Source organism: Primulina huaijiensis, chromosome 3, assembly GCF_012295235.1.
Source record: "Primulina huaijiensis isolate GDHJ02 chromosome 3, ASM1229523v2, whole genome shotgun sequence".
NCBI lineage: Eukaryota > Viridiplantae > Streptophyta > Magnoliopsida > Lamiales > Gesneriaceae > Primulina > Primulina huaijiensis.
The window spans coordinates 2,848,394-2,864,473 of NC_133308.1; the positions used below are offsets into that span (position 1 = coordinate 2,848,394).

At 31.2% G+C, this 16,080-nt stretch overlaps 1 protein-coding gene and 1 long non-coding RNA gene across 7 annotated transcripts; one reads left to right on the top strand and one right to left on the bottom strand.

Annotated features, from left to right (window-relative positions):
• Positions 1 to 2,371: 2,371 nt before the first annotated feature.
• Positions 2,372 to 5,436, bottom strand: LOC140973072 (uncharacterized). 4 transcript variants are annotated; one of them, XM_073435623.1, is made up of 5 exons: positions 5,129 to 5,436; positions 4,879 to 4,946; positions 4,297 to 4,516; positions 3,895 to 3,980; positions 2,372 to 3,799 (listed from the first exon to the last, which is right to left on the bottom strand). In XM_073435623.1, exons 3-5 carry the CDS (start codon positions 4,448 to 4,450, stop codon positions 2,387 to 2,389), a joined length of 1,653 nt encoding a protein of 550 aa, XP_073291724.1. In that variant the 5' UTR covers positions 4,451 to 4,516; positions 4,879 to 4,946; positions 5,129 to 5,436; the 3' UTR covers positions 2,372 to 2,386. The 4 variants fall into 4 exon arrangements, with proteins under 4 accessions (XP_073291724.1, XP_073291725.1, XP_073291728.1 ...); XM_073435624.1 differs by lacking the exon at positions 4,879 to 4,946; XM_073435627.1 differs by lacking the exons at positions 4,879 to 4,946; positions 5,129 to 5,436 and adding an exon at positions 5,009 to 5,122.
• Positions 5,437 to 12,409: 6,973 nt separating this feature from the next.
• On the top strand, positions 12,410 to 15,137 carry LOC140972078 (uncharacterized). 3 transcript variants are annotated; one of them, XR_012174433.1, is made up of 6 exons: positions 12,410 to 12,675; positions 13,464 to 13,700; positions 13,785 to 13,937; positions 14,241 to 14,438; positions 14,523 to 14,657; positions 14,840 to 15,137. It is a non-coding gene; the product is annotated as an uncharacterized lncRNA (long non-coding RNA). The 3 variants fall into 3 exon arrangements; XR_012174434.1 differs by having other exon boundaries at positions 13,785 to 13,926; XR_012174432.1 differs by having other exon boundaries at positions 13,785 to 14,438.
• Positions 15,138 to 16,080: the final 943 nt, after the last annotated feature.

The following is a 16,080-nucleotide window of genomic DNA, read 5'->3' on the forward strand; positions in this document are numbered from 1 at the left end:
ATTAAAACTGATAATTTTCATATATGTAATATGTCATTAGAGAACGAAAAGTGGACAGAAGCATGCTGCTAATGAACTCCAAATTTTTTGACAAAGTCTTTATATATGGTCCCATTTTCTAGGTTTATGTACATTGAAAGTTATATGCACGACTAAGTACATAAAAGTAATGTACACGACTACGTATTATTTTTGAGATTACAAAACTATCTCATATATATTTTAATTTCGGATTTTTTTTTTTATTTTTGAAGCATCCCATCAAAAGTGCTTTGAAATCATTAACAGCCATTGCAAAATAACATTCCATTAAATTAAATTTATTATGAGTTGAAGACAGACCAGACCACCAGAGATAAGTTGATTGGACAAATTGAATTATTGAAATAACTACGAAAGGGAGATTGATTTTATCGGAACTTCAACTTTGTAGGAGGTGTAGTTGCTTTATTTTGTGGTATTATATTATATATACACACGTACAGTCGACTTGCGCTAAATAATTGATTCTTCATTTTGTAGGTTAAAATAAAAGAGTCCAAAAGATGAATATAATATGCTCCACTGATCCAGTAAAATCGGTCCTAAAACTGCAGACAGTGCTGCACGACAAGATTTTGACATGTGTTATTTTTTTTGACATGTCAAGATTTTGCTCGGGCCAAAAAATATAATATTTGAACATGATCTTGATACGTATCAAAAAACGACACATGTCAAGATCTTAGCTCGTGCAGATGTGCCTGGGGAGGATCAAATTTTCCTACTAATACCCCTTGTCTCATATATATATATATATATATACATATATATATACAAATATACTGTATATATTTATACAAATATACATATGTATATATATACATAAGAAATTTTCCTTTTTTCTTGAGAAAAAGAAATTTTCCATTTTACTATTAATTAACTAGTGTTTTAATGGATAAAAATTGCTGAAAATAGTTAATGAAATGGTTAGATTAGTAAAAGAACAGAGAAAATGATACAAAGTATGAATTTTCCATTTTACTATTAATTAACTAGTGTTTTAATGGATAAAAATTGCTGAAAATAGTTAATGAAATGGTTAGATTAGTAAAACAACAGAGAAAATGATACAAAATATGTTAATTATATATATAATTAACACAAAAACTCATAGGCAAAAATTTTTGTGTGAGACGGTCTCACGGATCTTTTTTGTGTNAAAAAAAAAAAAAAAAAAAAAAAAAAAAAAAAAAAAAAAAAAAAAAAAAAAAAAAAAAAAAAAAAAAAAAAAAAAAAAAAAAAAAAAAAAAAAAAAAAAAAAAAAAAAAAAAAAAAAAAAAAAAAAAAAAAAAAAAAAAAAAAAAAAAAAAAAAAAAAAAAAAAAAAAAAAAAAAAAAAAAAAAAAAAAAAAAAAAAAAAAAAAAAAAAAAAAAAAAAAAAAAAAAAAAAAAAAAAAAAAAAAAAAAAAAAAAAAAAAAAAAAAAAAAAAAAAAAAAAAAAAAAAAAAAAAAAAAAAAAAAAAAAAAAAAAAAAAAAAAAAAAAAAAAAAAAAAAAAAAAAAAAAAAAAAAAAAAAAAAAAAAAAAAAAAAAAAAAAAAAAAAAAAAAAAAAAAAAAAAAAAAAAAAAAAAAAAAAAAAAAAAAAAAAAAAAAAAAAAAAAAAAAAAAAAAAAAAAAAAAAAAAAAAAAAAAAAAAAAAAAAAAAAAAAAAAAAAAAAAAAAAAAAAAAAAAAAAAAAAAAAAAAAAAAAAAAAAAAAAAAAAAAAAAAAAAAAAAAAAAAAAAAAAAAAAAAAAAAAAAAAAAAAAAAAAAAAAAAAAAAAAAAAAAAAAAAAAAAAAAAAAAAAAAAAAAAAAAAAAAAAAAAAAAAAAAAAAAAAAAAAAAAAAAAAAAAAAAAAAAAAAAAAAAAAAAAAAAAAAACAATTCCCGTTGAAAATCAGTTCGATACAGAGACCAACGAAGGTTAGATGAGGTAGAATTATATTGTTAGAAATTTCATGTAACAATGAACTCAATTTGATCTATCTATACAATAAATATAACATGTAAAAATTGATATGAGAGAAATATAAAAGTAGAGACGAATTCCAACCTTTAACCAACATTAATATTCAATTTATGTACTCAATAATTGCATTGATTTATAAGGCATAACTATTTATAGATATTCGCTTGCCATCTTAACAAGAATTAGCTAGATTCGGCAAATCTTGATATATATATAGGATATGGTAAATCAAGTTTCAAGATATTTATCATATTAATCTAGTTAGATATTACTCTTGATTTCTTAATCTAGATATTATTCCAGATGATACTCTTGATTTAAATCCTTTTACATATGAAATTGTCTCCCATATTTAAGATAAATTCTAACCAGAATCATATGAAGGTCAGGGATTAATTTAGCTTTTACCGAAAAAATAGAGAATCTGAACAATACCTCCATAAATTTTAAGCTGTCCGGAAGCAGATAATTTTTCTTGCGAAATGCTGTACAAGTCTGAAATCGAGCAAGGATCAGAGCCATCGACATGCTCTGGGACGCAAAAGAAATCATCGCTCTTCTGTTTCAGTGCTTCCTCTTTGAAATCTTCCCATTTTTCACTACTTTCATCAATAACATCCAAATTTAAACCTGAATCGTTGTCCATTCTTTGCATATCGTCCGCGGATTCTGTTTTCCATTCGACTGTCTCCAACAAATCCAGTGGCTCCTTCTCTGAATCTCTTGCAACTAGTCTGACTACCTTTTCTTCGTCTTCCACAACATCTTGACCAAAACTATCATTTTTTGCTATCACGAATGAGTCGTTTCCAAAAGCATCATCACCAGCTACCCTGAGATTTAAATTCGAATAAAAAGAATCAGCATTTGACAGGGAGTGGGAGCGTATCCATCTTGAATACATCGAAGCATGGCCATTTTCGTTCGTGAACCTCAAGCTCCTACAGGGATTCAACTTGGCATCTGTTCCATAACTGTTCTCGAACAACCGAGCATATCTATCAAGCGATTCATTTAGAGAAGAACTTCTGCTGTGGGAATAGATCCTTGTAGTATTTTCACCAATTCTGCCAATTGTATTTTTTCCCCTTATATCAACAACGCCTTTTATAATATCTGAAGGTGCCATCCATTCATTTCTTTGTTGTATTTCCCCTTCTATCAGTGAATCTTGATCGCTTTTGTCTGAACTAGCTAATTTTTGTTCTCGACTAACAGCTTGCAAATTTTCTCCTTTACGGAAAGACCAAATTTCCTTCTGCTTGTCTGCAAGTTTACTGGGCTTAAACTTAAGTCTCTGAGAAAAATTATGATAAGGGAAAGATCTCGATTTGCTTAACTTCAACTTTCCATTCGGAGCGAGACCATCATGGGAGAAACGAGTGACACTTTCATCGGAAATTTGCAAATTTCTTACAAACAATTCTTTGTCAATCTTGAGTATATCCAAGAAATCAGTCTTCTCCAACGATCCAATGTTCGCAGCACTAAAGATGTCGGATTCTCCGCCACTTGCCTCATTCGAGTCAGCAGGCTTAGTTAGAGTTATATCCACTGATCGAGGGGGCGAGTTCTCTACTTTACTGGGAATGAAAATGATCGGATTTTTCCAGTCTGTACAGATTTTACTTATGCTATCATCAAGAGACTCCAGATGGTGGATGGAATAAGTTCTCTGTAATCTTGATTTGAACAAGAAGCTTTCTTTGGTTTGTGCATTGCTGCTTTCCTTGTACATCTCTTCTGCAATCAATGCTTTTATGCGTGATTTGAGAGACCGTTTGCTGTTTGCATGAGCTCTTTTCGTTTTCTGATCACGCAAATGGATATAAATATATCAGTCTCGGATTCAACCAAACTGTTAGGAAATTCACGTTGTTACAAGTTAAAAACACAGGAACTCACAAGCAATGGACTCTGTTTTTCATCCCATAGCTTTTCAACTTCGCAAGGATCGTGAGGATGCAAGTTCATTTTGGGACTCCAATCTCCTACAAACACATAAAACCAATAGGAAAATGAAAATCTGAGATCATAAACTTACACTCAAAAACAGTTAATGTTGAGGAGCAACACTTGTTCTCAATACTCTGTGTTGTTATTTATTGTCACACAACAAATAAAAATGACAATTACACTGTTGTAAAATCTAAAAAAAATTGGTTAATTGGACTATTATCATCAACTACAACTTTAATTAACGCTCAAGCTCACATGTTTTTAGAAACATTGCTTTTACACCGGTGCAACCACAAGAAATTGAATCCTAGGCCTAGAGTTTCTCCTGTGAGTGCTTTTGATTTATACCTGTTTGGCCTGCATATTTATTATGGTGGCTCATATTCCTTGTGTTGGAATGCCAATGATGATAGCCGAGGACGGTGATTAATCCGGAAATGCAACCCGGCTGCTTATGATCTTGTTCATCGCCTATGTGTTTCGTCCAAAATTGCCTTCCCATCTTACGAATCCTCCTTTCTAAAAACTTGGGGAGTTATTCAACTGTTTGAGTCTCGTTCAACCCAACCTGATTAAATAAACATTCGACAAACATAATAGTTAATACTTTGTAAAACCACAAATCTGACTGTTCTCACAGATTATAGGAAAAATAAGTACTAGGAATTGTTTGTATCCTCTTTATCCTTCAAACCATGATGTTTGAAAATTTGAATATGAACGGACAACCACAATTTTCTAAACAAAAGCAATTTACTCCTTCAATCAGCAAACACCACAAACTAATGATCACACGCAGAAACAAGGTTGCCTATACAGGTTACAACTACGAAATTATTCTTCATGGCTTCGAAGAAATTTACTCCTTCAATCAGCAAACACCACAAACTAATGATCACACACAGAAACAAGGTTGCCTATACAGGTTACAACTACGAAATTATTCTTCATGGCTTCGAGTTCTGGATTAAAAAAACAGCCTTGTTATCGAATCTCTTCTGCTTGGTGAAAAAGAGAAGAAGATGATGAAAAGGAAAGAAACAGAGTTCAAGCAAATTACCCAAGAACATATTTTTAATATCTTAGGAACAGAAAGTCCAACAAAAAAAACAGGGAGCGGGAAAGTTTTACAAATCGGAAATAACACGAAGATTATGAAACGCAGAGAAAAGTTTATAACCTTTTGGACAGAGAACTGCGGGAATTTATGAGCTATTGCGGCTGAGTAATATATAAGTTGGAGGGAGAACAGAGGCTCCAATACCAAAGGTAGAACTGCAATGCAAACTACCATCTACCTAAAATATATATGTTTATAGCAAAATCATAATTGGTTTATAGATATTATTTTAACTCATATGTATTAAACATTTCTAAAATAAACAAACAGAAGAAAGAAAGAAAGAAAGAAAGAAAGAAAGAAAGAAAAGGGTATAGTTGTGTATCACTCTCTGCTTTGGAAAACGACCAGAAATCAGTCGCCAAACCTTAACCGGTCAACGCTCCCAGCCTTTCTTTATTCTTATTTTTTATATATATTATATTATAATATAATTATATATATATATATATATATATATATATATATATATGTCTTTCTCGTTTTTGTTTTTATTTCCTAATAAATATATTTGATCAATTCTCTCATCTTATAACAAACACACATTCTCCACTCTTTACATATTCTAACATTTATTTATCTTTAAAAATTATATATAATGCGATATCATTTTCGTCACGCGATATGATTATCATGTTAATAAAATTCGGGTTGTTATTTGATCATTCTTTAAGCTAAATTTATTACAATCAGCCCTGGAAAAAATATGAGAATAGAAATAAAATAAAGTTGGAAGACCAAGCTAACTAACTTTGTTAGGTTGATTAAATCATATTATTAAACAATAAATAATTTTGAAGCAACAAATTAAGCAACAACAGGGGATTCCAAGAGTTTAACAAGTAGATGGCCAACACTCGCTAGCTATAAGGAAAAGAATATGTAGGATGTTCGAAATTAGGAAGAAGTCAGACTAACTACCGTTAGTTGCGTACCTTTGTTTATGGCTTTTATTGAGCTCAACAAAGGAGGCATAAGATTTTTTTGTGTAATCTCACATAGTTTTGAAATATGAATTTTACATTTTCAAAGTACAACACGTGTAACTTATATACATACACACACATATATATATGTGTCTGTGTTGTGCGTGTGTGTATATATATAGGCAAAAACTTATGTGAGACGGTCTCACGGGTCGTATTTGAGATACAGANTTTTTTTTTTTTTTTTGAAGGGGACTACTAAATTGATTTCATGATTATCATATTAATAGTATGTATTATTAGGAGATAATGACACTTTGAATTTTCAAAATGACAAATTTATATTTTCATTATCATGCATTAATGTTACCAAGAAAATTGGTTTTCATTAGACTGCCAAGTGCCACCTTAATTAATAATAAGTGTGTCCAATGTAGGGTTTAGAAATTAATGTGGCCAACGAATTTGGACAAATGAAAGTGACTAAAAATGCATAATTTAAGGATTTATTACTAGAAATTCCAATTTGGAGACCATGACAAATTATTCGATTAATAAATATTTTTACGTTTCGATTCATTTTTTATGTTTGTATTAATGTCTTTCATATATATATGTTTCCATGGTTAAACATTACATTGGAAAATGGGGTTTAGAAGTCTAAATTTGCAGCTTTCTAGATGGATAAACTCGTTTACCAAATCAAAAGTTTCATTTGACAATTTCATGAATATTGCCTGTTCTTGCATGCAAACTTGTCACTTTTTATATTAAATTATGGCTACTTGAAATATTAAATAAATAAATAAATTTTCTAGTAATTTATTTTTCTGCTGGGATTTTTTAGAAGAATTGATTGTTACGTTAGTAGGATAATGGTTGAAAATAAAGTGTTTTGCAAATTGTATGTCTTTCTATTTTGGACCAAAAGTAATTTGATTTTCAATGCATTGCGCTATGAAACTACTTTTGACACTCTAGTAAATAAAATATTAAATTCGTAAATAGTTTATTTACTAGTGTTGATATTCAAATTGATTAAATACCCAAAACTTCAGATTTATATCTATAAAACACCAACAATGAAATTTATCAAAGTTTAGTTCGAACATATGTTGAATAACGAAATCTGATTATTGAAAATTATTCTTAAATATTTGTAAGAAAAAATATATAATTCTTGTTTGGATGTTAATATAATACAATCAGTTCAATTTTTTTTTTTTATCACATGTTGACTTAAATTTTTTTTCAAAAAGAAAATAAAAAGAGATGAATGTGAGAGAGAGTATTTCACACTTGGGTCAAAAGGTTGGGGAGGCCCGATATTAACAGCCCAAAGTATTAGAATAGGGGGTGATCCATGGTGGCATCTCACTGTAAACTATTTACAGCCCACTGAAGAATTATGTTCAATTTAAATTTTTTTTCCTAATGAATTTAGAATTTACCGTCGTTATTTTTTGGTGCACATTGAGTAAATGTATAAACTAATATGATAGTCTTCAAATTATATTAATCAGATAAACCACACTGAATAAGTAATGTGTGACAAGCTCGCTCAAGAATGTGCTGATGCCTGATACGAAGAATCAAACTCCTAATCATTGATCAAACGTGTTGGAATTATTTTGTGGGCTCACATAATTTAATTAATTGTACATGGACAAGCTATCTAATAAAGGACCCAATAAAGTGATCTAATTAATTATGGGTTTCCAAAGTATTAAATAAATTGGTATGGTCCACCTTATGTGTAAAAACCCAGTCCAATTAGGTCTTCTATGATGGGTTGAAGACTGCGAAAGTTATATAAGGTTATGGTCCCCAAGGCACAGAGAATATAACACAGAATATATACGGCACACGTATTCTAGATCTCTCTCCTTCTCCCATCAAAGGTAAAAATAAGATGGTCGATTCTCTGTTGTCTTGGAAGATCCATAACTCTGACGCTAGATCAATCAATGGATTCTGGTACGTGTTACTGTTATTTATATATTCTGATAATTCGACATGAATTCCTGGCGTGTTGTGATATATGGATTTAATCACATGATTTATAGATTTATTTTACTAAATCTCCAACAAGTGGTATCAGAGCCACGTTCATGTTGAATTATGAGAATTTTTGTTTATTGATGGATCGAAACAGAAAAGTATGTTTTATCATCAGATATGAGACAATTTTCTTCTCTGTAAATTTTTGGATTTAGATCTGATTTTTTAAATTTTCTGAATTTGGATCTGAATAAATTCATGTTCTTCGGATATAGTATTTTCGAATTTTAAATCAAAAATTCAGATTAATTTTCGAATTTTAAAAAAAAAATCGAAAATTCGGATTTTTTTTTTCGAATGAGGCTGGTCGCCTGAATTTGGGCAAATCGGCCGTTCTCCGGAAACTTTTCGGCAACAAATTGGTAGGCGTTTTGTTCGCCACGCATAGGCGCTCAATAACCCTCCATCGATTGGCCATAAAAGCTTCTGTAACGATCAAATTTTTGACTGAATCTCGGAACTTTAACACGCGCCAATTCCGTCATTTTTTTTGCTGATTTCGATCGATTTATGCCCGATTGTTGATCGGTGATGGTATGGATTCTGGTCGACCATTGTAAGGCGACGGCTGGTCGTGGTCGCCGCCGACTGGTTTGGCCGGAAGTGGTGGCGACGGCGGTTTTTTGAAGGTTAGGGTTAGGGTTTTTCGAATTTGGGGTTTTTGGTGATTTAAGGCCTTGTTTGGTTGTCCAAATTTTGAAATCCAGAATTTTGACATTTATTAAATTTTGACTTCCGCAATTCTGATTTGTGAAAATTAAATTCGACCATTTCAAAATTTAATTGCATGGAATAAAATTAATATGGAATTATTCATTATTTTATCGTCTTTGTTTATTTCGATAAAATATTTATGGATGAATAATTATAAGTGTAAATATTTTATTTCTTGCATATTTGGTCTCTAAGTTTTATTTGGCCCAATCAAAGTAAATTAAATTTTCTTGTAAAAATTTTAAGTTAAGTTGATATCTTGTATCTCAAATTTGGTTAAATTTAGATTTCATGTTAATAAAGTGATTTTGAGATATATAAATATTGTTAAAGTTCAAAAAAAAAATTGTGTTTCAATTTATGCGAAAAATAGTCGACCCAAAAGAAGACTATTTTTTGGCCAAATTACAAACACAATAGATGATTTTAAAGTGTATCTAGATCTATGCAGAAAATAATCGGCCCAAAGGAAGATTATTTTCTGGCCAGATTTTAGATTCAATATATCTTCTTCAAGTGCATTTATATCTATGCGAAAAAATAATCGGCCCAAAGGAAGACTATTTTTTGGCCAGATTGCAGACTAAAAAAAAATGTGTTTATATCTATGCAGAAAATAATCGGCCCAAAGAAAGGTTATTTTTTGGCCAGATTATAAGTACATAATTATGTGGTCTTAAAGCGTGTCGAAACTATGCAGAAATTAATCGGCCCAAAGGAAGATTATTTTCTTGCCAGATTGTAGACCCATTATATGATATTAAATTGTGTTAAATTTATGCGGAAAATGATCGGCCCAAAGGAAGGTCATTTTCTGGCCAAGTTTTAGCACAATATGTGATACTAAATATGTGATAATTTCGGATTTATCCATGCATGCAATTGTCGGTCTAAAGAAAGGCATATTGTTGGCCGGATTTATTATCAATATTTAATAACCATGATGTTTGAGTGTACCACTTACAAATTGTTATTTTTGTTCAAAGACTAAATATCAATGTTGTGCTAGGTACTTTTTTTTTATGGGCCCACCACCAGCATGCTTATATTTTATGATTTATTTAATTTAAATATATGCATGGACTATAATTTATTGTGAGTCTTTGTTCTATTTTGTTATAGCGTCTTCTACATCTGCCAATCTGAACAACATTCCAGTACTTAATGGCTCAAACTTCAAGAAATGGAAAGAGCATGTTATGATAGTGCTCGGCTGCATGGATTTGGACTATGCGCTAAGGGAAGATCGCCCCACACTTTTGACCAGTTCAGGAACTGCTGAGCAAAAGGGTTCTTTGGAAAAGTGGGAGCGATCAAATCGCATGAGTCTGATGATTATGAAACATTCCATTCCATATACTATAAGGGGTGCAATTCCTGAAGAAAATGATGCCAAAAAGTTCCTTACTCAAATAGAAGATCGTTTCGTTGCAAACGAAAAGGTCGAGACAAGTACCATTCTGACTAAACTTGTTTCAATGCGGTACAAAGAGAAAGGGAACATAAGGGAGTACATAATGGAAATGTCAAATCTTGTGACTCGACTAAAAGCATTCAAGTTGGAATTGTCGGAAGACACAGTCGTGCATTTAGTCTTGATCTCTCTGCCTACGCAATTTAATTAATTCAAAATAAGTTATAATACCCAGAAGGAAAAGTGGACTTTGAATGAGCTTATTGCGCAGTGCGTTCAGGAGGAGGAGAGATTGAAACAAGATGTGATTGAAAGTGCTCATTTGGCATCTAACTACCAAGGTAATTGCATCAATAAGAAAAGGAAATGGAACAATAAGGAAGGAAACTCTGGGACTTGACAGCATATGGAGCAACAGAAACAAGATAAAGTGATCACTTGTTTCTTTTGCAAAAGAACTGATGGGCATGTGAAGAAGGATTGTCCCAAATACGCCAATTGGCGTGCAAAGAAAGGGTTGCCTAAGGAGCCGGTTGTCAACTGATGGTGAAAGATGCATCTTATGGAAAATGACAATAAAATTGTTGGTGTTTTAAAAGCTTTATTCAGGAACTGAGATTTTTCATTTTCTGCTATTTGAATTTGAAAAAATGAAATTTGATTTTAATTTCATGTTTGGACATCAAGTTTTATTTTTATTTATTCATATGGTAATGAAACTTATCAATTTTTCGAAATTCAAATATGTTTGGTATGAGTTCTTTGATTGATAAACTTGATAAATTGAACATCAATATTTTAAATGACATTGACATTATGCATGCATGAAATTTTGAAATTAAATGCAAATTAATTACGTATGTTGACTTTAGTGGGAGTGAGTAAATTGGAAAGTCAACATTGAGAAGAATATATTGATGTTTATGTCCACATATGTGGTGGTATAAATTTTATCAGGTGGTAATCTCATGCGGATTTATAGAGAACACCGTTTGGATATTGTGTACATCATTGGAATGTTGTGCAGATATTTAAGAAACCCGACATTAGATCATTAATCGGGTTATGCGGTATATAAAGTGAAATAAGGATTTTATACTCACATATCGGAGATCTAACATTTGGAAATAGTTAGATATTTGGACTCCGAATAAAGTTGCGTAATTTTATCACCGAAAATGATCATTGGTCTAAGAAACCATTAAGGATCAATTGTGATAATAAAGCATATATATTATATTTAAAGAACAACTGAAGCTTGTCAAAGTCAAAATATATTGGCATGAATTTTCTAGTTGGAAAGAAATAATTCAGAGTGATTGTGTGTCAATTGAGCGTGTTATTGCAAACTCTATAATCGCGGATGTGTTTGTCATGGGTTGGCCACCCAAGATTTTTGGGCATGTGACACACATTGGTGTTGTCCATATAGTTGATATGCCTGTACGGTGGTAGTTTGTATTCGGTTTAAGCATTGACTCATTTGACATGATTTGAGTTTCTGTACAGACTAAGGTTTATTTGAATTACTCTGAAATAAAGTGATGACTTTCATTGCAGTTTAGCATTTGGTTGAAAGTCTGTTATTGGACTCTTTGAGTCATTAGGAGGATCAGTTGGAAATGCAGGTTTTATTCTGGGATCACATTTATGTATTTCCATGCTACACATCCATACTTGATCTATGTTATTGATTATGTTAATATTGTGATCATTGATGGGTCTAGTGATTTTAAATGTAGCGATGACTGCTTTGGTTCAATATTGATATAATTGATAGACCAGATTGTTAAGGAATATTTTGGTTTAGATAGCAAGAGCTCAATCCAGTTTTTTGCATGTATAATATTCGGATAACTTATGTGGCCCAAGTGGGAGATTGTTGGAATTATTTTGTGGGCTCACATAATTTAATTAATTGTACATGGACAAGCTATCTAATAAAGGACCCAATAAAGTGATCTAATTAATTATGGGTTTCCAAAGTATTAAATAAATTGGTATGATCCACCTTATGTGTAGAAACCCAGCCCAATTAGGTCTTCTATGATGGGTTGAAGACTGCTAAGGTTATGGTCCTAAGGCACAGAGAATATAACACAGAATACATACGACACGNACACGCCAGGAATTCATGTCGAATTATCAGAATATATAAATAACAGTAAACACGTACCAGAATCCATTGATTGATCTAGCGTCAGAGTTATGGATCTTCGNATCTATTACGACAATTCGATACTTCCAACAATAGCATGATTTCTACGCTACGATTGCATATCTGCATTCCTTCGGATAATTCCATTTGTTTTCAATGGACACCGGTCTAGGTGGTCACGCTAATGGCGAATCGCGATCAGAATCAACCGTTGATTAAACCGGCGACGAGTGGAGGCACTGGGTGATCTCCGCGTTCTGCCGGAAAAGATCTTGTGTGCTATATTAGTGAATCTCACGCCTCGTGATGTGGCTCGTCTCTCATGCGTCAGCAGGTATGGTCGTCAATTCATCCTGTTCCTGGTTAGATCCATGCTTTCAAATTTCTACCCGCAATCATGATAGTGAAGATGGATAGACGATCAAATTTAATCGCATATCGACCTGTATAAGCGAATCGTTCGTATACATTATGTGCTTATTGTTGATTTCTGAAGATCAGACAACTTTCAACGTCACTGTTTTTCACGTAAGAATGGGGCATGGTTTTTGCTACACAGGGTATGGCCGTTGGCCCGTAATTCGCCAAAACTTAGGGTGGACCCTTACTCACATAATCCAAAAACCAGGCACTTGGCAGTTTTCCTAAAAATTAAGTGTATCGAGATAATTAAAAGATAATAGTAACAATAAAAAAATAATCGTTATCTTGTTAAGAATAGTAAGATATTCTGCATAATTTTATTTGAAGAGAATAACATCTAGATACTAGAAGAATTAATGTTTCCACTCTTTCTGGGAGGGAAAAATTCTTTTATAGCTGGTTGGATGTGCTTATTTCATTTGTGAAGGTAAACAAATCGGAGGAAGATTATTTCTTTATCCCCTTCTTTGGCCATTTAATTTATATTAAGATGCAATGACTTCTGGAAGATACTAACCATATACTTCAAATTAGACAAATTGTTGAGTACCTAAAATTTCTTCATTCGCCGTTATTATAATTTTATCCATAATCTGATGTTTTCCCAAACTCTGTGGGCTCATAGAAACTTTCCATTTTGGTTTTAATATTTATATGTTGATGAACAGTTCAGTAATTTATCTTCTTCTTTTTTTGCAGTGTGATGTATGTATTATGCAATGAAGAACCCCTCTGGATGAGTCTATGCCTTCGCATTGTTAATTGCTAGTTGGAGTACAAAGGCTCATGGAAAAAAAACTTTGTATCAGTATACACTTTGTTGATTTCTCTACTATTCTTCCATTGAGTAAACACATCAACAACTTTAAGCTTTGATACCAATTCTTTCCATTGGAAAAAACAGCTTTGTATCATAGAAACCATTGCACTTTGATGGTATCCAAATTTAGAATCTTTTTTTTCTTTCTTTTGTGTGATGATAACGGCCTACTTGTTTTGATGGTTTATCACCTCTTGCAGGATTCACTTCTTTATTTTTATACCAGAGGTTATACCGATCTTATACCACATTAAATGGATTTAACTTTGATAGCGGAAATGTGGAGAGAAAGGAGAATGTCTCTTTAGAAGAGTTTCATGAGGCATATGATGGTCAAAACCAGTATGTGAGCAGTAATTTGCCAGTAATCTCATATTTGTAGTTTATTCATGAAAGTGTTACTTTCAAAACATTGTTCAAACTACACAATCCTGATTCCTGATGGGTTATTGTTCCATTGGGCTGTATTGTGTCTATTGGTTCTTTATTAAAGTTACTTTCTTCTTATTGCCAATAGTGTGGAGCAAATTTTTATTTTGCTCCAATCAGGAAGAGATCAATGTACTGGTTATTGCTTCGTCTCATTGATCTATCATTTGCTCGGTGTTCATGACAGTGATGTAGTTTGTTTTCTAAAGATTGATGATTTTTAACAGGTTTTGATCAATGGATCAGCTGATAATTGGACGGTGAGGAAATCATGGACAAGTGAACTGCTTTTATTGAGACACTCTGATACAAAGTTTAAAATATCGCAGAAGAGTTCGAAAAAGATCACTATGAAGTTCAAGGATTATATTTCGTACATGAATGTTCAGCATGACGAAGATCCTCTATATATTTTTGATAAAAAGGTTTGTTAATTATACTCATTACTCACAATTCAATGTTGAATTTCATGTCACAGTTGGTACAATTCTCTAATTCCGTTAATGCAGTTTGGGGAAACTGCTCCAGACTTATCGTCTCTTGAATCACTTCCTTAACAAATACAGGCGTCCATTTTTTGGAAAAGAATCACTGAAACAGTCGGATGATGATAGTAGGTTTGGGCGACTCTCATACAGAGCAATGTAAGTTCGGCTCTGCAACTTTGTATCCCTAATTGATATTTTATTTGATGCTTTTTCAATCAACTACCATGCAATTATCAAAATCTGTTCTTTTTTCTTTCGTTTGTTACGAAATGTTTCATTATTTGTGTTTTGAACTGTGACTCCTTTCTCATTTGTTTGGATTGGTTAATGTCTAACAGGTGATATTGTATTTTGCATGATGAAAACATTCTGGCGCAATTTTCAGTCTCTGGAAAGACTTGAGGGTGGCAAATTCACGGGAGGAAGTAGAGGAAAAAATTTAGGGAGAACTGAACCATTACACCGGTATTTGTTGATTTTGTTTGACTAATACAAAATAAGTTCGGCCCTACTATATTTTTCGACTTTATTACAATGGATTTTGTATATAGGATACTGATAATTATTTGATTCATTGGGAGGGACGTTCGCGTTTTATCCTGTGATGAGAGGAGCGAACTGCTAGTTTCTTTGTAACTTCTGCGCGAAAGCTATGGTATTAGACCAACTCCAATCCTAAGATTACAATAGTGTCAATCCTATTGTAACGTTAAAATAATTAGTCCAACGCAACTCTCCAATTTGTGCTAAAATAGAGTTGAGTTATTTTCAACTCCACATGTGGCGCAGCACTGTAGCTACGCCACATGCATTTTAAATTTTTTTTTTTATTTTTTTAAAGTGTTTTAGATTATTTTAATTGCTTAATTTTTCAATTAACTAATAAATTTTATAAATTATTTTTTAATAAATTTAATAAATATTAAATTAAGTTTATTTAAAATTTTGAAATTTTAATTATGAAAATTTTAATATTTTGATTTGAAAATAATTTTGATTATTTTTTTTATATGACATAATTAATTCAAATAATTTAATTTTTTATACGAAATAATTAATTCCAATTTTAATATATAAATTATAAGATTTAAATATTATCGTATTACCAAACTAGAAATAGTTATTACTGTAGTGCGAAATATAGTGAAATGAGTTGAAGATGATTTTGTTGTAGCACTAACATAGCGCAAAATGTAATGCAGAATATGGTGCAATGGGTTGGAAATGACCTTACAATATATTTTGCGACAAAAAAGGTAATTAGAAACAATTTGGAAATTTGATATTTATCAAAAAGTCAGATTTCATGGTTCATGTTTTTGCTAAGCTTAATTAATATGACAAGTTTTCGATTTTTATTTTTAAAATTTATATGTATCGAAATAGCCTTCAAATCAAATAAAGGCTAAATAAAAGGCGAGGAAAGGAAAGGTCACCTTTGTATTGCGTACAGGCGTGTATTTTTTATGCTAAGAATGCATTTTAAAGTGGTTTTCTGGTGCATCATAAATTAAGGTAACTAAACTATCTTTTAATTATTCGTACTCATACAATTTACGCTACATTATTGAACAAAAGA